Source organism: Perca flavescens, chromosome 8, assembly GCF_004354835.1.
Source record: "Perca flavescens isolate YP-PL-M2 chromosome 8, PFLA_1.0, whole genome shotgun sequence".
Classification (NCBI taxonomy): domain Eukaryota; kingdom Metazoa; phylum Chordata; class Actinopteri; order Perciformes; family Percidae; genus Perca; species Perca flavescens.
This window is the reverse complement of record NC_041338.1, coordinates 13,785,462-13,807,318: the sequence shown is the minus strand read 5'-3', so window position 1 is coordinate 13,807,318 and position 21,857 is coordinate 13,785,462. Positions and strand designations below refer to the sequence as shown.

At 41.7% G+C, this 21,857-nt stretch overlaps 1 protein-coding gene across 1 annotated transcript; it reads left to right on the top strand.

Moving 5' to 3' along the window:
• Positions 1 to 14,948: 14,948 nt before the first annotated feature.
• ptpn5 (protein tyrosine phosphatase non-receptor type 5) lies at positions 14,949 to 21,335 on the top strand. The gene is made up of 12 exons (XM_028584489.1): positions 14,949 to 15,218; positions 15,855 to 15,977; positions 16,125 to 16,220; positions 16,516 to 16,772; positions 17,116 to 17,308; positions 17,809 to 17,893; positions 18,217 to 18,296; positions 18,492 to 18,629; positions 18,730 to 18,840; positions 20,416 to 20,576; positions 20,903 to 21,016; positions 21,242 to 21,335. Exons 1-12 carry the CDS (start codon positions 14,949 to 14,951, stop codon positions 21,333 to 21,335), a joined length of 1,722 nt encoding a protein of 573 aa, XP_028440290.1.
• Positions 21,336 to 21,857: the final 522 nt, after the last annotated feature.

Here is a 21,857-nt window from a genome sequence, read left to right as displayed (position 1 = left end):
CCTCCCTTTCTCTTTCTTCTCAATATCACAAACTTAACATACTCCTCTAACTCCTAAAGCTGTAGTGCATAGTTTCTGTACCCCCCATGAGGAATTCTAAGTTTATTTTATTTAACCTTCATTTATCCAGGTAAGTTGATTGAGAACAAATTCTCATTAGCAACGACGACCTGTCACATTCACACAGTTACACATTTATACCTGGAAGCTGCCCAGTACAACCACAGTCTGATCTGCTGGCCACTGAGCAGCTCCACTGGAGCGGTTGGCGGTCTGGGGATTGAACCGGCGATCTCCCGGTCACAAGCTCGCTTCTTTAATCTTTAGGCCGACCCATAGTAATGACAACAATTCTGTTGGTACATCCACATGACAAAAGCCTTCCGTGATCGTGCTTCACTCCACCCCCCCTTCCACACAGTTGCTAGTAGCCAAGGAGGACACGGAGGATTAAAAAAACATGATGAACTCTTCAGAAGAGGTAATTATCTTTACTCAACTTCTAAACACAGCCCTGCTGATAAATACAGATAGTTTTGTGGAGTCGATTACTTAGAGTATGAAGGATCATACCCTTTGAATTTGTGTTTAGATGTTGGGGACAGTTTATATTATGCTTGTACAAAAAAAGTTTCAGGAGCAGGATATGCTTACTGTAACTCTGCTCTCTATCTCTCCATCTGCATAACTGTCTCTCATGTATTTGTTTATGTAGAGCAAGTGGTCATAACTGCTGCTATGACTCATGAACATGTGTTTACATCTTCGCTGTCAGAGCTTGTTGTTTAGATTTGAACATTGGAGTAAACAGGGACTCCTAATCTAGCGTTTGATACTGTCCTATCTGAAGTCTCGTCCCTCGATGGGAACGTACAATGTTGACAAAGACGTTACCTAACAACAGTGGGGTGGTGAGGTCCAAACAGTGGGGTGGTGAGGTCGCTGTGAGAGAGCCCTGGAGACAGGGCAGAGATGCCCTGGAAAGACTTTATCTCTGCACACTCCATTAAAAAGAACTCTATGAAAGATATCAGATTTCTAAGCATTTTTCTGCTTCCTAGAATAGCCTCAGATAGACTCAATCTCTTCTTTCTCTGTCACAAACAAACATGCAGTCATGACAATATATTATGTATTAAATAAATAATAAATATATTAAATAAATCCTGCACATTTCTGTACACACTACTGGTCTGTAAAGCACACACTGACTCACACTATATCATTCACAGATAAACACATAAACTATTGTGTAATTTCCAATACAGCATCACATACTGTAAACCACAGCAAACTGGGGCCCTATTATCAATCCACTAACTAATACTTAGCACTGAATAACAAGTACCAAAGTTACTAAGTACATTTAAATCAAGGACTGTATACAGTACATAGCTAGATAATAATATTACAGTTACTGAAAACCATATGTCTCGAGGCAAATTACTAATTATTTTGTGTCCACAGCAGCTACTACTGGGATCATTAGTCATTCAGGAAGTACTTGTCAGATGTTTATTAAAGGGGTACCCTAGCAATTAGTATTGCACTTCCATGAAGTTGAAGAACTAATGAGACAGATTTAAAATAGAAATTATAGCAGCAGAGGCCAAGATTTCTTTCAAAAATGCTGGATCCTACATTTACCGTTATGCAACCCAAAGCATCTGTTTGCATCCCTGCCTAGTAGAAACCCCCATTTATTAAAAAAACATTTAAAAAAAAATAAAAAAACTTTCCATTACAAATTGTGGTCTTCAGGCCCAAATTAGATACATGTTAGGGGTTATACTCTCAGATGTTAGAAAACTCCCTCCAGTGCAACTGGACTCCAAAGCTGTTTTACAGGGCCATGATCAGATCAGTAGACTGATCTTTATGTATAAAATCAGTAGAGTTCCACTTTTATAAGTTCCTAATTTGTTTCTTTTTAAATTTTCTGTTGCCCCCATGAGGAATTCTATGTAATGGAAACAACACTGTCAGCGCATCCACATGGTTGAGTAAATCAGTCCTTCCAGGATTTTGCGGCCTGATTTTTGATTGAGCTTTTTGTTGCAATGAAGTTGCGAGAGACAGTGAAAGTTGCAATGTTGAAGAAGCTCAGTACAGGTTTTTTTTGTATAGTTCTTTTAAAAATAAAAAGGAAACTTGTTTTGGGTAGAAATAAACTACTCTGGGCTGAGTTTTCCCAGTAACCTTTCCAAAAAGGCTCAGGATGCTGCAAATGTTGGTATAATATGAAAATGGCTGGTGGATTTAAGACAAAAAATAATAATTTATTGAATGAATCAAATTTTAACATATGTGTCAGTGGCTTGTTGATCTTTACATCATTAGTTAATTTCCTATCCTGGCCTGGCCTGGGACACACATTCATACGGTTTTCCTGCATCCACTGTGTGTGTGTGTGTGTGTGTGTGTGTGTGTGCGTGTGTGCGCACGTCAGTCGCATGGGAACTGAGCAGCAGCCCTACCCGCTGCAGAGAGCCGTCAGGATTGAAACAGCAGCAGCTTTCAGCGACTTTAGAGTGAAAAAATGTTACAGCGTACATTGATGTTAAAATGTATTTTAACTGGAATTTAAATTTTAGCTGGAATTTTTTGCACGTCTTTTGCTGTACGTTTTGCTGGTAAATGTGAGATGTTCGAGTCACGCACGTCTCGTCTTCATATCAGAAACAAGGAAATGAATTTGGCAACGTCCGTGTGTTACATCAACCCGTTCTCACTCCTGCTTGGTCAGTGTTCTCTTAATACATCCATGAGTGGCTCTCAGAGCCACATACTGATACAAACTCTACAAACGTGGGACTGCTGGGATTGGTTAAAGTCGCGGGAACCATGGGGACCATTCAGTATTTATGGAATGGACCACCGGAGGAAAATAGGGGAGGGTCATGTCTTTTAATTCCTTGTTGAGGGGAGGGTCACCCAACTTTAGTATTCATGAAAACAGCAAAATTTCAAAGTGGCTTGTTTGGTGCATGCGTATCTCTCAGTCTCGGCCCCACATCGCTAGCAGATGGGCCTGACCCAACAAAAAAAAGTTGCGGTGATTGGTCAAAATTGCGAGTCACACCAAATTCACGTTTATTGGTTGAATTTGCGTGAATTGTTGCGATTGCGACATTGTGAAATCCTGGAGGGACTGGTAAATGAAATAGTAATATTTCAATTCAATTCAATTCAATTCAATTCAATTCAATTTCAATTCAATTCAATTCAATTCAATTCAATTCAATTCAATTCAATTCAATTCAATTTTCTTTTTTTAGCGCTCTCCAACTAGGAAAAGCCACACCAATGGTTGTTTTTCGCAGCCGTCGGACACTACCTTTTTGGGATTTTAGTCCTTGTGCTGAACTTTTAGGTCTTTTCTGAGCAGTACAATCACTGACTGAAACATTTCGTGGATGCTTCTTCAGGCTTTGGGCCATGCCTTCACCTGTTGCAGCAGTCCTTTTCGTCTCCAAAGCAGAAGGCTACTGTTTCCTTTCTCCAGGGTTTGTACACCTTTTCCAAGGTCAAATTCAAGCACTTTTCAAGCACTTTCAAGGTCCATTTCAAAGCTTTTTCCAGCACCTTACACCACCGTAAATTACATAGTCAAAATTATTATTTAGTGTTTTTATCACATTAAAAGAGATAATGTTATAAACCGCCAAAATTGTGTTTCGTAATATCAGATATTTAAGCAAAGTTTTATTTTTCAAAATGTGTCATTGTCTAAGTAGGCTTTGCTTGCTATCTAACCTGCCTGAGTCAATGTAAAAACAATTACCCCACACAAAATCACTCGACAGGTGCAACAACAACCTGTAATTCCATTTTAACCCAGAAGACTCTGACAGTACACAGGCACCTGCCTGATAAATAGCCTATATTAATTGAAAACATTTTTTATTTCATTGCCAAGACATATACATTTTTCTACTGGAATAGAGCAGTGTAAATGTTGCTTAAGGCCATCCTCAACCTTACAGTAGGCTACTTGTATGACACTCCATCTGACACGATTTGTTATGCACCGGGCTAACGTTTGCAGGTTTTAATTTGCGGGCAGTTAACGTTACAGTTACTGTGATGTAACTTTGGCTATGTTCACTGCATATTCTACAAATGAACATGCCATAACGGACATGCAATACTAACATTACATTACTACACCAAGTACTATCAGTCACTTAGCTTGTGAATTCCTATCTAGAAGTTACTAGTGTAAACAAATAGGCACTAACGTGTACAGTAGGCTACTTCAGTTGGCTTACTTGAAAAGTCTGACTTACCCTTCATGTGACTCGAGAGCGCAGACTCGCCCATTGTGAAAAGTTGCACGTTTTTTTTGCAGGCAACTCATGGGGTTTGTCCCCGTTTAATCCATAATTTATATTTTTCATCTTCCAGCCAACGTTCATTGAAACGACAACCGCCCGGCAATATTACGAATCCTACTATGGCCACGCCAAGACCCGCCCTTCAGTAGCATTTATTGGCCAGGCGTCCATGCTTACGCAAGGTAACGTAAACCCATTTGTATAGGTCCCCCGAAGTAAAAAAGCCTAACTCCAACCAATCGAGCTACTGGGGACGGAGTCACACATGGAAATAGATTAGCAGATCGCTGTCACACGTGCACAAGCGAGCAGGTTTCATTTTAGGCTCTCCCACATTTTATTTCTCCATTTAATAAACAAACTATTCAGTCAGATAGTTATTTGTTGTGAAAGAAATACAGTTACAATTTCAAGCATTTTCAAGCATTTTATCCAAAATGTACGTACTTTTCAAACCTTGAAAACACAACATCAAAATTCAAGCATTTTCAAGGATTTCAAGCACCCGTACAATCCCTGTTTCTCAGCTGGATGTTAATCGCATCACTCGAACTGCTAAACAGCCAAACAGCACCATTTTGTAAATATAGCCATACTGAGAAATACAGAGAGAGTTGTTTGGAGCTGACAGGCTTGAGTGTAATGTGCGTTGCAGTCGCATACTATAGCTTTAAATGGAACCTAGACAGGTATGTGTGCACCTCACTGTAAAGCGTTACCATTGTATCACTAACAATGAATGGCCTTTCCACCTTTAATTTTGATACATGGTTTGTGTTTTGATGAACCTGTGGACTGAATGCATCTCACTTTATTTCATTTAGCATTCCAGTAAATACCATTTCCACACAGATCTAGCGCTCTGTAGTGGGTGGGTACAGGAAACAAGCTGACTGCAGTTGCCTGCGGTCATCAGATGAACACCTAATAGCTCCCTGATTCCCTCTGATGCAAATGTGCAGCAAGATTAGCCTGTCTGGCTGTGTTAGACTGTGTTTTATAGCTCCAGATAGGCAGGCTGTAAGCTGCCATTGTCACCTGGGTGTGATACGATGAGTCACAGTCAAATCTGAGATTGACATCTGTTTAGTAACACACAGGAAAGCTTTAAGCCCAATTAACCATTTTGAAAACTCACGCCACTAAATATCACCTGGCTAAACACTCCAGAGAAATGAAGTAATCAGAAAGACTATTCATTCATAAAGATTCCAGCAGTGTTGTGGCTGGTTCAGCTCATTTGGTAGAGCAGCTGCACATATATATAGATGTTTACTCCTCGATGCAGTAGCTGCGGGTTCGACTCTGACCTGTGGCCCTTTGCTGCATGTCATTCCCCCTCTCTTTCCCCTTTCATGTCTTCATTTGTCCTGTGAAAATAAAGGCCTAAAAATAATCTTTAAAAAAAAGATTCCAGCAGTGAGCCGTTAGCACCACTAGATGCCTCCATTTGTTACCAGTGGAATACTGCTCCTCCATCGTCTCACAGGCTTACACTGAGAGTTTTATTTAATCATCACTGTTGTTATTATCTTTCTTATTTTGACAAATTACAGGTTTCTATTGTTTGTGCTGGTGAATTTGATACTGTTATAGTTCTACAGTATATGTACTGTTTCTTATTTACTCAAATTTTCCAGGAATTATTTTTAAATGTCGGTTGCCTCTAAAACTTACCATTTCAAACACCACATTACATTAAAATGGCTCCAGATAAGAGCTGTGTCAAGTTCTGAGGAGAAAATTAGGAAGTGGTGTAACAGTTTGATGTTTCAGAGAACCAGACAGCTCAAGGCGGCCGGATCTCAGCCTCTTGTTCTGTATCATTCATTAATTAAATAGGTTGGATTATGCTTTTTTACATTCACCGTTTACACTGTGTGACAGTGACCTTGTGAATGTGTGTGTGTGTGTGTGTGTGTGTGTGTGTGTGTGTGTGTGTGTGTGTGTGTGTCTGTGTGTGTTAGGGTTATGGTATTTTTTTTAAAGGATGAGGAGGAGAAGATAAGGAAGGACAGAGAAGTTAATTTAGTTGATTGGAGCGGGGGAAGGCGAGGATGTGTGGGAGAGAGAGAGATATATGGACGGAGAGGACTCTGAAGTGAGTCATAAATAGTGAAGAAAGAAGGGAGACATGGGGAAGAAAGTGTGTTCAATGAGATGAGATGTATTTTAACAATTGACTTAAATAGCAATGGTCTACAATTAAATAAAAAAAGGGATTAAAAAATCAAAAATTAAATGTTGAAGAAGCTCAGTACAGTTCCAGTATTTGCTTTCTTGCCAAGAATTAAATGAGAAGATCAATATCTGAATCATGTCTGAACAGTAAATATGAAGTTTAGCCGTTTAGCTTAGCTTAGCATAAAGACACAAACCTGGCTCTGTCCACAGGGGAACAAAATTTGCCTACCAGCACGTCTAAGGATCGCTAATGAAGATAAGATAAGCCTTTATTGATTACCAGAGAGCACAAAGACAGACATAAGCAGGTTACAGATGAATAGAGAAAGTAAAAAATAAATAAATAAATAAAATAAAATAAAATAGAAAGTATATACAACTAGTATCAGAGTATAAGTTAAAAAAGAGAAAGAAATGAACTATACAAGAGCAACTAAAGACAGTTACGAGGTCAAGTGACAAGTCAAAGTGGCACTATGATAAATAGCAGTGAGTTTAGGTAAACAGTGTAAAGAATAATATATTACAATTAACACAGTATATCTCTTATATTTCTTGTAACTCCATGGATTTTGTTACCTTATTGGGACAGAGCCAGGCTAGCTGTTTCTTCATATTTACCATACAGATATGCAGTAGTGACATCAATCCTCTCATCTAACTCATAACAAGAAAGGGATATTCCCCAAAATGTCAAATTACGCCTTTAGGGTTGCATTGATTTCCGTTTGTGGAAAGATGGACAACCCATCACCACTTCCTCCCACTGTACAGAAGTGAAACCAAAATATCGCGGATACAGACACTGCCAGTTTGTAATTTTGGAGCCAGAGTCTGCGCAGTAGTGATTTGGCGGTCCTGCCTTTACACCCACCTGACCAATCGCGAGTCAATCATAGCTGTCAATCATGATGTTTCACCCCGGTTTGATAGCTTCAAATAACCAATGAAAACCAAAGTTATCAGAAAAATGAACACTTGAACAAACACCTGAGTGACAGGAACTCTACTGTAGTTTGGCTCATAAACAGCAGACAAAATTAACAGCTAGCTGTTGAACATTGTGGAGCGTTTAGCAGCTAAAGAAAATATATATTTCCCTCAGGAGGTGAATATGAACAAGACACCAAATGAATGCTAATGTTGTTGTGTCTGTAGGATGTGTAACAGTTGCTAACAGTGCATTATGTTATTTATAAGTTAGTTATGTTTACAGCTTGTTTCCGATGCCACCAAGTGGCAAAAATATAGGCCTTGTATTCTGTAGTAATGCACATCAGTACAGTAGCTACAGTGTGTATGTTGTATAGTGTAGCAATGTGCATACAATCTGTCTTTTTTTTCTTACATTTAAAATTATCATACAAAGTAAACCGTTCACAACATGCTGTATGGTCATGCCAATCGACGTCAAATCGACGTAGTGTTTGTGTTCCCCAGTATTTGTGGCTGTTTTCTGCTGCTCAGTTCAGAGAGCTGACAGGGAAAGGCTACCATATGGTGCGACAGGAAGGAGGGAGAGGGAGACAGGGAGATAGAGAGAGCACAACACACTGAAGGGGGGAGAGACAAGAAATGACAGGAGGTTGTATGGGCAGAGAGAGAGAGAGAGCAACAGAAGGGAGGGAGTTGGGTGGGGGGGCGTAGGAAGCAAGAAAAAAACACACGAGAGGATGAGTAGGAGCAGCGAGAGCATGGGGATGACAAAAACGATGGAGACTGGAAAAAGAGTGTAGACCTGGGTGATGATGAGTGGGTGGGTGGAGGGATTGGGGGGGAGGAGGGGGGTTAGGAGTGAGAAACAGGGTGAGAGGTGGGTGGTAGAGCCTGCAACTTGCAAGCAGAGGAGGTGACAGTGGGGGAGTGTTCACTGCTCAGTGATGTGTTATGATCCAAGTCCAACCCCCCCCACACACACAAATGTGTTTTTGTCACATAGGAGGACATCACATTGACTCACATTCGTTCATTAAGACTTAACTTGAAAGATAAGGTTTTAAATATATATATATATATTTTTTTTCAAATTCCATGAAAAGACCAAAACTCCAGTTCGTCAGTTCGTCTCCGACTTCACTAGCTACCTTGTCTGTGGCTCCCATTCATTCATTCTTACTAAAGACATACATTTAAAAAAAATTAATCAAAATATTTTTTTAAAAGGCTAAATAATTGCAGGTAATTACAGGTGGACACTGTAGTTTTAGCAAAAATCTTTCAGAGTAAATAAGTCATTTGGTGGGGACTATTTTCAGCTGCGGATTAATACACATTCAGAGTATTTACGGCAGCAGAATGAGATATGTGGGATTGAGTCAAAATGTTCCCATGTTCATGTTAATAAAGGAGCATGTACCCCAGTACAGCATTGGGGCTCATTGATGTTTTTTTTTATATTTTTGGGGGCAATAAATGAGGTCTGTGGCACAGAAGAATAAAATATATCAGGCTTTGGTGACACAATACTTCTTAGTAGAATAAATATGCTGTTGGTTTCGGCACTTTTAATGGATTTGTTGACAATAATTATAAAAATAGAGTGAGTAAAAATGTTGAATATCTCCAACCTCATCCTTTAACTCTAAAATGTAATGTGGGAGCATTCGTTTGGAGGTGAGTCCCCATAATGTGACTGTGTGAATAGATTTATGTGCCCACAATATGATTAATACAAACACACACAGAGTCTCTCTCTCTCTCTCTCTCTCTCTCTCTCTCTCTCGCGCGCGCGCTCTCCAGCTCCCTCGCTCGCTCTCCCTCATTCTGGCTCTGTTGCCAAGGCTACCGTACAGCCTCTTGCTGCATATACCTAGACGAAGCTGCTGCCTGTGGATCTCTCTCTCTCCGCCAGGATACAAACAAAAGAAAACCAAATCAGACTTTTCATACCTCTATTTCTCTTTCACACACAGACACACACACCCACCTTCGTAGATTCTGTGTCTCCTACCCTCACACACATCCTCTGCCTCTTACTGCCAGCAAACACACTCCTTCTTCTCCCAGACAGTGGAGCGGTAAAGGGGATTGGCGTGGTTCTTGGTGTTTGGCTCTTGGTTTTTGGCTCAGAGGGAGCAGAGCGGCAGATGGCGATGTGAAGACAGGCTCAGCCAGGTAAGAGGACTTATCCTAACCAGACTTAGGGCTCTGGGTGAGTGACTGTTCCAGCCCTCCTCTACTCCCCATGTCTCTCCCTCTTTCACCCCCCCCCTACTCCATGGCTGTGCGACATGAGGTGAATACCAATTCCTCAGCAAAGCCCCCACGGTTCATATGGCTGCTGCGCTTTTCTGGCTGTGAAAAGGTAGGAATGTGTTATGTAGCCTCTGTGTGTGCATGCTCATTTTCTGATTATTAAAACTGATCATTTGCCAACAGGTTGGTTCTTCGATGCAGTTCCAACAGTGTGTTTCCCCTCCAATCTATTATTATTGAAAGCTTGATATCCTCTGTGTTATAATGTGTCTCTCTGACAATGTGGGAGTTACCAGAGAGAGATGCAACAGTCCACCTCCCCGGGTGATTCATTACTAATCCATCCAGCTCTGCACTTTGTGGTCGCTCTAGCTTACCGTAGCCATGTACGTGATATGAATGGTGTTTTGTTTTAGCATGAATGACAGCCAGAGAATGCCATTCCTGCACTGGTGTTTTGATGCAGTGCAATCATGTAACACAATCCTTTGTCACCGGGAATCCAAATTTATCTCCAGCAGTCTGTAAATCAATTCGCTATGCAGCACATTTCAATTATTCATACAGTATAGCTTAGGCTGAATTGTAAGTTTATATGTGTCTTACAGTAATGACATTTTTCTTTGAAATGCCCCTGGAGATGCTGCAAGAGATTGTAGGAGTGTATGTAAACAATAAAGCTGATAGATGATCTGTCTCTGTGATATACAGGAGGAAGCTGCAGGCTTGCTGGGTATTTAATTCTAAGGTCAATGGGAGATTTATGTGTGCATTGATATCAAGATGTTATCTGTGTGTGTGTGTGTGTGTGTGTGTGTGTGTGTGTGTGTGTGTGTGTGTGTGTGTGTGTGTGTGTGTGTGGGCTTGTTTAACTATATTCGTGGGGTCCAAAAACCGGGAGTCCAGTATACTTGTGGGGTCCCGACAGCTTTGTGGGACCAAAATGCTGGACCGCACAAGTTTAAAGGACTGTTTGAGGGTTAAGACTTAGTTGTAGGATAATGGATAGAATTGGGTTATGGTAATGGTTAGGGTGAGGGTAAGGGTTAAGGTTAGGCATCTAGTTGTGATGGTTAAGGTTAGGGTAAGGGGCTAAGGAATGCATTATGTCAATGACGGGTCCCCACAAAGATAGTGCCACAAACCTCTGTGTGTGTGTGTGTGTGTGTGTGTGTGTGTGTGTGTGTGTGTGTGTGTGTGTGTGTGTGACAGAGAAAGGTTGATGAGGCAGGTCTTGGCCCTCGTGACTTTATCTCACGTTACCATCCCATCATCACTTTCAGTAAGAGCTTCCTCTTACCTCGTCCCCCTGCCACATTCAGCACTCCAACGACACGCTCTATACTTCACTCTTGACGTGCTTTTGATTTACCTGGAAATGCTGCTGTACCTGAGATTTTTTCCGCTGTAATGGTGGGGACAAAACCAAACAAATCCTGACCATTTATAAACAAAAAATGCTTTTAAAAAAAAAAGCAGATTTGAACACATCATTTTTCCAGACCGACACACTTGATGCATTGGGAATATCCATTAAAGCACGAGCCAGCTGTCACCAAAACAAAAATAAACCAGATTAATTCCCCGTGTTCCTGATTGCAGGGAAAGAGCTTTAAACACAGCTGTCAGCAGACAGTCCTTCCTGGTCCTAGGGTTCTGTTAGGGCTTATTGTAAGGCTCCGTTTAGACTCAGCTGGATGTTGGGTGCTTTGAATGGACGCAGATCAATGGAAACACTACACACATACTCTATTTGAAGACTGAGGGGGTGGTGTTTGTAAGGACCCAAAGACAGTAGACCTTCAGTGAGGAATGAGGCTGAATCAGCTGCAGGTTTGACTTATTTGCCATTAATCCACTTTGTTATACAATGTTTCCTCTGTTTTTGAATAGTGGTGTTATTGCTAATTGGAGATTACTTATCATCAGACTGTCAAAAGGGGTTTTATTCTAGAGTCAAACTGCTTCCCTATACTATAATATTGAGCGTGCTACTGCAGCTTGGTATTGTCAATCTCTGATTTTGTGTCATTTTGAATGACAACTTTACTGTGTGTTGTGAGCTCCCCAACAATCAACAGGGACATTTTGTTTCAGCTTAAAAACAGTTTGCTTTTTTATTTCACTTTCTGCGTATTAATAACCATGATCATTGTTCAAACCCACAGGAATTTAGATTTAGATTTAGATTTTAGTTGGGATCCCAAAGTTTCCACAGACACCAAATATGTGTGTCAAAGTAAGTTCAATTTTAGAGAAATGTTTACAAAATGACGCACAAGACATCTACTTTGCAGAAGATTTCCATTTGATGGTTGGTGCGTGAGTCTTGCTTTGAGGATTTTCTCAGTGTTTACATCATATAGCTTCAATGAAGAGCTGGAACAAGCTGAGATAGAATCTATATGAAACTGAAACTTACAGTGTGCCAAATGGCAATTTGAAGTATCTCAAAGCTTAAAAGGGAAACAAAAGAGAAAAACATGTCCTCCGGTACTGCAGGGATGTTAGTATTTTCTATAAATTCTGCAACCTTTAGGCTTATAAATAATTTAATGATTTAATATTTATTTGCCGAACAAAATTCCTGGCAGTGAGAAAAGACTTTGACAATGCATGTTGGGAAATAAAATACAGTTCATAACCGTTGAAAAAATATTTTTTTACGGAATCTGAGACTTTATTTCCAGCGTTTGTTCAAAAGGTCTTGAGGGTGGGGGGACTCATGACCTAAATTTTTTTATAAAAATCCGAGTAAGCACTCAGCAGCAGCCAAAGCGAGTGGCTGAAAAAAAACAAAGATATTTACCTCGAAGAATTAAAGCAAAGAGTGGCAGAATGTTTTTGGACAAACATGAATATTGTCACTGCTCTCCCAGTGCAGATGTATGTTTTTCATTTTTCATGCAGTGTGTATACCAAAGTGTGTGTGTGTGTGTGTGTGTGCGTGCGTGCGTGCGTGCGTGCTACAGTACGATGGTTGCCACAGTTACCAAACGCCAACCTCACTGCGTCATTGCCTCTGACAACCTTCACACAAAAAAGGGCTACTTTGCCTCCCATTCATCCCTTCATCCACTCATCTATTGTTTATAAACGGAAGCACACTGAACTTTCTCACCTTCTCTTATAGAACACATTCTATGTATGTGTGTGTGTGTGTGTGTGTGTGTGTGTGTGTGTGTGTGTGTATACGTTATATGTGTGTGTGTGTGTGTGTGTGTGTGTGTGTACATTGTATGTATGCACGTTGCGATGACTACAGGCCGGGCTAACTGGCGTCATCACTTCAAAACCACCTTCGCAGCAGCAAGCAAAGAGAGATAGAAAAGAACTCAATGCAGCTCCCCTCTGTTCAACACCTGCACACACACACGCACACACACTCACTCTCTCTCTCTCTCTCTCTCTCTTTCTTTCTCTCTTTCCCTCTCTCTCTCAAACACACACACACACACAGAGACATGCTGCAGACTGCTGCTGGTGTGGTCTCATATTCTGCTGAGCTCACCTCATTCGTTCAACAGGGTCCAGTGGCACAGAAGGAGAGGAAGGGAGATGAGAGGGGAGCAGAGAAGGCTTGACTTCATGCATACTGATTTGACTGGAGCAATCTGAATGCATTTCTGAGGGTGTCTGCTTAGTCTGGCTCGAATCATGCCGCCTCGCGGGGAGGGAGCGAGACGAGGAGAAAGAAAGAGGGGAAGAAATATTGACAGTTTACTGTGTCACCTTATATCACCATCCTCCGCTCATGAAATCACAGCTGGGAGCTGAAATGGGTGCTACTCGGATCCATCTTTAGATATAATAAAGTTCCCCAACCTCATCTCAGCATGACCAGTTGAGTTTGATTCACACGATGTCTCTTATTATGTAGCATTTAGAGTTTTTAAATGACCCGTGACTCGTGTTTTGTCTTTCCTTTATTTTCACATTTCAAACACATAGGATGTAATGTTTGGCTTTCGTCTTGTGTCCTTCAGATTTGACTCTGCCACACTATGGCTGATATTGGGCGGTTGCCACAGGATACAGGATTTAACTTGATCATGTGATCTGACTCCCTCGCCAGTTCCCTGCCATCTATCATAGGTGAATCTACAGGTTTTTTTTGATATTCCAGTAAGCCAACTGGTAAGTCATTCTGCATTGTTGGTTGGTAGTCATTGATGAAAACTTCCAAACTCACTCATGATAAATTTAGACATCAACAACACATTTAGATAAAAGGGATATGTGCACAAACACTACGCCCCCGCATTCACACTTCCGCACACTCAACGTGGTGGTAATCAGCCAAATGTACAAAACACCTTTATTAATGGTGGAAGGACAAAAGAGCAAGGCGGAAAAGGTCTTTGAATACACTGCTGACTGATCCAGACGGCTGTGTGTGTGTGTGTCTGTGTGTGTGTGTGTGTGTGTGTGTGTGTGTGTGTGTGTGTGTGTGTGTCAGTAGACGATACTGCTCAGGACGGATGAGAGGGATGAGAGCCACTCTGTTGCCAAGGTGATGGACAGGGCTGTAAACACTCTACCCCTGACTCATCTCTCCACAATAGAGCCTCTCTCACACACACACGCACAAACACACACACACACACACACACACACACACACACACACACACACACACACACACACACACACACACAGACACACACACACATTCATCATTCACACAATAGAGTCCAATCTGAGGGAGGAGAGGATCCGGAGATGAGAGCTATATACATCTGAATAGGCCTGTGGAATAAACTCAACTCTTTCTGTCATATAATACACGCTCATTTAAAAACACACAATTGGACAAACACACGCAACCTGACAAACACAGCTAGCACGTAATTGAACTTTTACTGTAATTAAAACCCTTTATTTTCTGGAGTTGGGAAGTTTGTCTTCATGTTACCTAAATGTAAACAACATTTAGGTAACATGAAGCAGGGTGTCCTTTAATCTAACACCATGTCAGACATCTCAAAAACAGTATAAAACCATAAAATAACACTACCCATATTGTCCTTTTTTTGTTTATGCGGGGTCAAAGCACACACTGTATTTTTATTTTATTCTAAAGATTGTTTTTGGAGCTCACACACTCTTAATCTCTCAGCATTTTGTCAGATTTTCAGATGGTGTACATGACAAACATTTAATACATGTCAAAAAAAGCCTAGTGATTGCAGAGGTAAGACTTGTCGAATACCTTCATTTAACAGGGGGATCATGACCCGCCGGCTGAGCAGCTCCACCCGTTCCCACACCGAGGACTCCATCTTCTTGAGGCCTGACGAAGACCCCGTCTGGCTGGATGAGCCCACAAAGTCTGATAAAATAGGCGATGGAGCACCTAAAAAAGACGGGCTCCCAAAATGCAAAGATGGACCCGCAGGGGGCCAAAACCCAAAGGAAGAGGAAGTGTTTATGCACAAGGTGTTTGCGCTGGTGATTGAGATCCACTGCTGGGCTGCGCTGTTTGTCGTCTCCCAAGTCACGGTACGTGAATGGACGTCAGTTGAAACCAGAAAAGTCAAGTAAAAGTGGCTAAAATCTAAATCTAAAGATGACTTGTTTGAATTTCACTCGAATGTCTGCTTTGAATTAGATTGAGATTGAGCTTACCTTCCTGCACAAGTTATGGTTTGTAGCTCAGCATGTAACGTAGACCAGTACAAAAAATCGTGTAATTGCAACATTAGCAATGCAAATGGAACTCGAGCACAAAATATTCTCTCACCTTGACTAATATTTTTCCACAAAGATTGTCATATTCTCCAAAGTGCTTTAGTCGACAGTGTATTTTTACCTCTTTAGTATTCTCTCCCTCTTCCAATCTCTGTCTCTGTTGATTTCATGTTTGATTCATTCTAGAAGCAAAAAGCACAGGTGCAACATTACCATATGTAAAATGTTTTTAAAAAAGAGCCTTGTAAACGTCGCCATGATTATGACACAAGACAGCATGTGGTCAATTTACATATTTTCTATGCCTGCTTAATAGGCCATCTTCTTTTCTTCTCTTTTTCTTCACTTTTTTACATGAGAGCAGCCACTGTGCTGCCTGGTTACCAGTGCATTAATGACTGGAGAGTTCACAGTGACAATCTGCCTTCCCTCGCTCTCTCCTCCCAGGGTTACTGGGTGTTTTTTGTGGTGGAAGGAAATGGACCTTTCTCTTCCATCTACAAAGCCCTGCAGGTCATCGACTTCTACCTTGGCTTCATCTTACCCTTCCACCCGATTTTTGGAATGGACGTAAGTGTCGGCCCTGGATGTGACCTATAGAGCTGTTTGTTTTGGATGGAGACTGCAAAAAAAAAGAAAAACTGAAGATATGTTGATTCTAATGTTGGTTGTGTCTAACTGCCTCTTCCCCTGTCTTTCTCTCTCTGCACTGGCCAGTCTATGGTGTTGATGAGGGAGATTGTGAACACCAAACAGGACAACTGGATTTTCCATGGAACTGCAGGCATCGGTGTGGCCATCTGTGTCATCATGGTAAAAGACTGGACGGACCATTCAATTCCTACCCAGAACTTGTTTTGTTTTGTTGCCAAATTTCAAACATTCGGTAATTTCGGCATTAATCTGAGATTATGTTGGATGTTGAATTATTGCTATTTCCCATGAAGGAACACAACTCTTTGAAAGAAACTAGATTGACTGGATCATTTATTTCTTCATTTGCAAAACGTCTTGCTTGATGATTTGTTTGTTTGATGAATAAATACACATTTGTAGGGAACACATGGCGAATGGCAGCACTTCATCCCTCCCACTAACCTCTCCTTAGGTCATCCACATGGCGTGTAAGTGGCGTTACGGCACTGGCTTGTGGTCGTCGAGAACAGTGTTGCAGGACATTGGTGACCGACGTCAGTCTGTGAGCCGCCAACCCTCCTTCACCCTGTCAGAGTGGACGGATGCTCAGGAGGATCTGATGGACATGGACCCTGTGCCACAGACGCCCGTCTTTGACGTGGGCACTGACGCGAAGACGGAGGGAGACGCCGCCACCCTCACTGTCACATCAGTGGGGCTTCAGGAGAGGTTAGACTCGGCTGCATTTTCAATCCATATGGCACATAGTAGATGGTGCTGTACATCCATATACATTTCGCGAGCTTAGAATTATAAGGTTCTATCTCCGTTTAGGGTAGTTCTGAGATATTGAGCATCAAAGTTTTTACATCCCAGCTATTTTGTGACATGGAACCTTTTTATTTTATTAATAACTAACTAAGAAAATATTTTTTTACAAAAATAACACCACACAGGCATTAATAAACACCTAAGGGATCAGATTATGTCGAAAACTCAATTTCGGCCAAAAGTGGAGATAGAACCTTATAATTCTAAGCTCACGATTTGTATGATTCAATGTATCACACAGGAGGGGCTCCAACGTTTCGCTGACCTTGGACATGTGTACACCAGGCTGCACTGAGCCCTATGGCTACGGAGCCCAGCTCTCCCCCAGAGACCAGACGGCAAAGGAGTACCTCCGACAGGGAACACACAGCCTGACCCCTGCCATGCTACACACACGGGCCATGGATGACCAGAGCCTGCAGGCTGAGTTTTATGTGAGCGCAACAACAGCAGCTCACCCACCTACACGCTTTAGATTAACAGGGATGAACAGAGACTCACCGGAAAATACGTACACACTGACACACACAGACACGGGCAGAAAAATGCACACACCCACCCCCCACACACACACACACACACACACACACACACACACACACACACCCAGCGGAGCTCTGCACACACCCGTAAGCTTTTCCATTGTCTGTTAGTGGGCGAAGGAAGGATAGATACAGGCATATTTGCAAATGAAAACCCACAGAGGATTCCAGTGTCTGCCAGGCAGAAAGATGTGCGTTCGAGAACGCACACAAGTTGTCCGTAGAATTTGAATCTCATACAATTAGACATCAGCGGTTTAAAGTGAAGGGCAATGGATGACTTAATGTCTTTTGAATGTTGTGTTGCCTTGTAGAAGGCACGGTTAGGACTTTCCCTCCATTTCTGCAAGGATTGATTGTTATTGCACCCATTGTTCTGTGTCCATTGGCAGGAAACTCCCATGAACTTTGTGGACCCTAAGGAGTACAACTACCCAGGGCTGGTGAGAAAGAACCGCTACAAAACCATCTTACCCAGTGAGTACTAGAGTCGGAACAGTCACTAAAAAGAGATCATGCAGTTGTACATTTTGTTGTTGTTGTGCTGCTCCTTTTAAATAATTCCACATACTCATCAACTATTTAACTCAGATGGGTTTGTAAAAGAATACTGATACTCACACACGGAGACACAGCACACAAAAAGATACAAACCAACCCTGTAATAAAAACCGAGCTGTAAGATGTAATACAGTGTGAATGCATGAATATCATTTCCCATCTTCTGCTGCTGTCATCTATTTGAATTACAACCCATCTGTCGCTCTTTCTCATGACGATCTAACACTGTCCACCTCCAGATACACACAGCAGAGTGATCTTGAAGTCACAGGATGAAGACGATTTCCTCACCACTTACATCAATGCCAATTATCTCAAAGTAAGTGAAAATATGTGTATTTCTAAGCAAAGTCTTGCTCCAGCTCATATCTGTGATGTACCCACTGTAACTTTGTTCGTTCTCCATGGCCCATGGTCTCCTAGAAACAAATACCTGTATATGACAAAACCGGACATGCATGTGTGTGTGTGTGTGTGTGTGTGTGTGTGTGTGTGTGTGTGTGTGTGTGTGCAGGGCTATGGGGATGAGGACTGTGCATACATTGCCACCCAGGGCCCCACCGTGAACACTGTGGGAGACTTCTGGAGGATGGTGTGGCAGGAGAGAAGCCCAATAATAGTGATGATCACCAACCTGGAGGAAAAAAATGAGGTCAGACAGGGTGATGAGATGATGATGATGATGTTGATGATGATGATGATGGATATTGGGATGGGTACAAATATCCCATTGAGTGTTCACTGTGTTGCAGAAATGTGCAGAGTACTGGCCCGAGGACACTGTGACCCATGAGGGCATCGAGATCACCCTTGTCACCGTAACCCAGGAGGATGACTACAGTCTGAGGGTGTTTACTTTGAAGGTTAGACATAGTAAGAATGTTAATGTCATATGTCACACAAGAAGGGTGAATACATTGCACACGATTGCTGATCAATTTTTTCAATCATCTCCAGTGGTATCTAGCTATGCGGATACCTTAGGTTTTATTTTTGAATACAATGGAGATGAATGTAATTTAATTTCTGTTGCTCAAAGCACTGAAACTTTACAAGAAAACTAAGAGTCTAATGTGACAGCTACACTAGCAGCTCTGTAAGGGTGTATGGTAACATATCAGCACGCTATATGCTCACACTGACAATACTAACGTGCAGTTGTTTGGCAGGTGTTAACCATGTTCACCATCTAGTCTAGCGTGTTAGCAAGCTAGCATATAATAATTAGCACTAAACACAAAGTACAGCTGTGGCTGATGGGAATATCATTAGTTTTGCAGGTATTTAGTCATAAACCAATGTATTGGACACATTTAAATTTTGACGTGGTAACAGCACTAAACGGGATCACCAAAATTAACACAATTCCTCCTGAGGGGAAAATGAGTGTGTGTACCACGCTTCATGGCAATTCATCCAACAGTTGAACACATCGGATCTCAAGATTGATATTAGACCATACAATAAAAACATGAAGCACTAGTAGTGTAGACTTGTCTGTCATCACACCAGATTTTGCTCCTGGGTTCTCAACTTACCAAACACTACCCAAGTTTTCATTTTGCCAAAGTAAAATTTTTTCATCAGACTGTCAACGTGCATACAGAATCACCACAGACATGTGTGTTCGCCAGGGGTTTGCGCGACGTTTGACGTTGCCGTACTTTTCGGTTCCTTTCATGCGCTCATGATGGGTGTTTTATATTGAATTTGGGGTCATGGGGACATTGGCACTTGGCAAGCCAAACATGATAATTCAGTAAATGCAGCCTGCATCTGAAAGCACCAAGGGATCATTATATAACTGTGAAGTTAAAAGCTAGTTGTTTATGTTATTGGATTAATAATGATTATTGCCAGTACAGTATTTTTTAGAACCCTCACTCTTTTTTTTCTGTCTTGTTTATTGTTATCATAGCAACTAGATAGATAGATAGACACTTTATTGATCCCCAAGGGGAAATCCAAGGTCCCAGTAGCTTCCTGTTTACACATACATCATAAACAGGAAGATAAAATAACAAATCCACATGAATAATATGGACAATGAAAGAAAAAATACTAAATAAAAAATCCACATGAATGTACTAAGGGATGTAAAAGCATGAGACGCTTGCAGTGATTCAGTATGCATGGTAAGGTAATCTACGAGAGTGTGTGTCATGGTGGTAGTGCAAATAAGTCCAATAGTGATAAAGTCTAGAGACCAGCATTAAATATGGACAATATAAGAGAATAATGTAGACATAGTAATATAAAAACTATAGCAGTGCAAATGCTACTATCAAGGTAAACATGCGGGTATGCACGCAGAGCAACAGGCTGATCGGAAATCATTCTCAGTGTGTATCATGTACGTTACATGTGTGCACAACATGGTCACATCCTTGTGTGTGTGTGTGTGTGTGTGTGTGTGTGCGTGCGTGTGTGTGTGTCAGTGTGGGGGAGAGGAGCGCAGTCTGCGGCAGTACTGGTACACCTCGTGGCCTGATCAGAAGACTCCAGACAAGGCTCCACCTCTTCTGGAACTGGTGCAGGAAGTGGAAATGGCCCGAGAGGAAGCCCCGCCCTCCAGTGGCCCTATAATTGTCCACTGCAGGTACAAAAGTAGCTTGTTAGTGAAATAGGGACGAATAACGAGTTAAAAATGTGTTAAGAAAAGCTCAGTCAAAAGGCCTATAATAAACCTATGTTGATCATATACATGCATAGGGGGAAATGTCCCAGTTTCACATTAGAGAAACTAATTTTCCTGCTGTTTTTACTATAGAAACCACATGGCAGACCAGAGCATTTTTCTTCTTCCAATCCCCTGCTGTCTAATTTCCCCAGGGAGAATTTAGCATTAATCAAACGATTGGGATCAGTGCTAATCAATACACCAATCCATCCATTTTTTTCTCTTGCGACTTTTTTTGTCCGCAGTGCTGGAATTGGTCGAACTGGCTGCTTTATCGCCACCTCCATCCTGTGCAAGCAGCTGAGGACTGAGGGTGTGGTTGACATCCTGAGAACCACCTGCCAGCTCCGTCTGGACAGGTGAGATATTCTTAGCTTAAGTTCTTGGCATCAAACTTTTTTTGGTTTGTTATTGGAACAGAGCATGGTTGATGTAGTTTCAGTTGAACCAGGTAGAGTAAGTCACTGTGAGTCAACCACAGCCTTTCTTTCAATATGCTTAAATGATTGATTGTTAATCTTTTCACACTTCCTGGACTGACTGACCAACCATATTGTGCGTGTGTTTCTGTGTATGTTTCTCAGGGGTGGGATGATCCAGACGAGCGAGCAGTACCAGTTTGTGCATCATGTCCTCAGCCTGTATGAGAAGCAGCTGTCTCACACTGCTGAGGAGTAGAGTGAGCGCCACAGCCACACCCACACCCCAGACCGAGACACACCACTGTACACTGTACCGCCTCTGGTGGTATACACCACTGTACCTAGCATCATCTCAATCTCACCCTTTAACAAATTCAAACCATGCTAATCTCCTCACCCTAGACAGGCTCGCTCAGACAGGACTGAATGGGTTGACGTGAAATCTGTGCGTACAGTATGTCTTTGAGCAGAACAAACAAACAAAAGAGGTGGGATTGGAGATAGACCCCAGAAATCCTGATCAGGAACTTAAGTGTCATTGATCCACACAGTCCTGGAGAGTCGTAACAGTCAGGGCCCCAAAATAATCCCTGCCCGCACTCCTGACATCATTTCATTTGCACTGCTGAGGTTTTTGTTTTTTTTCTTTTCTTTTATCACGTTACTGTTAAAGGGGTCAAACTCGATATTCAGAACATTTATATAACAGCAAACATCTATTTGCTATGTTAAGACATAGACGAGTAATGGCGTCCTGAGCAGAGAAAGAAGTCACACT

Excerpts from the sequence above, each read along its gene's own strand:
- ptpn5 (XM_028584489.1), top strand. The coding sequence starts at position 14,949 with ATGACCCGCCGGCTGAGCAGCTCCACCCGTTCCCACACCGAGGACTCC. Across the intron at positions 17,894-18,216 it reads CTACAAAACCATCTTACCCA|ATACACACAGCAGAGTGATC; the intron begins GTGAGTACTAGA and ends GTCCACCTCCAG. Across the intron at positions 18,297-18,491 it reads TCAATGCCAATTATCTCAAA|GGCTATGGGGATGAGGACTG; the intron begins GTAAGTGAAAAT and ends GTGTGTGTGCAG.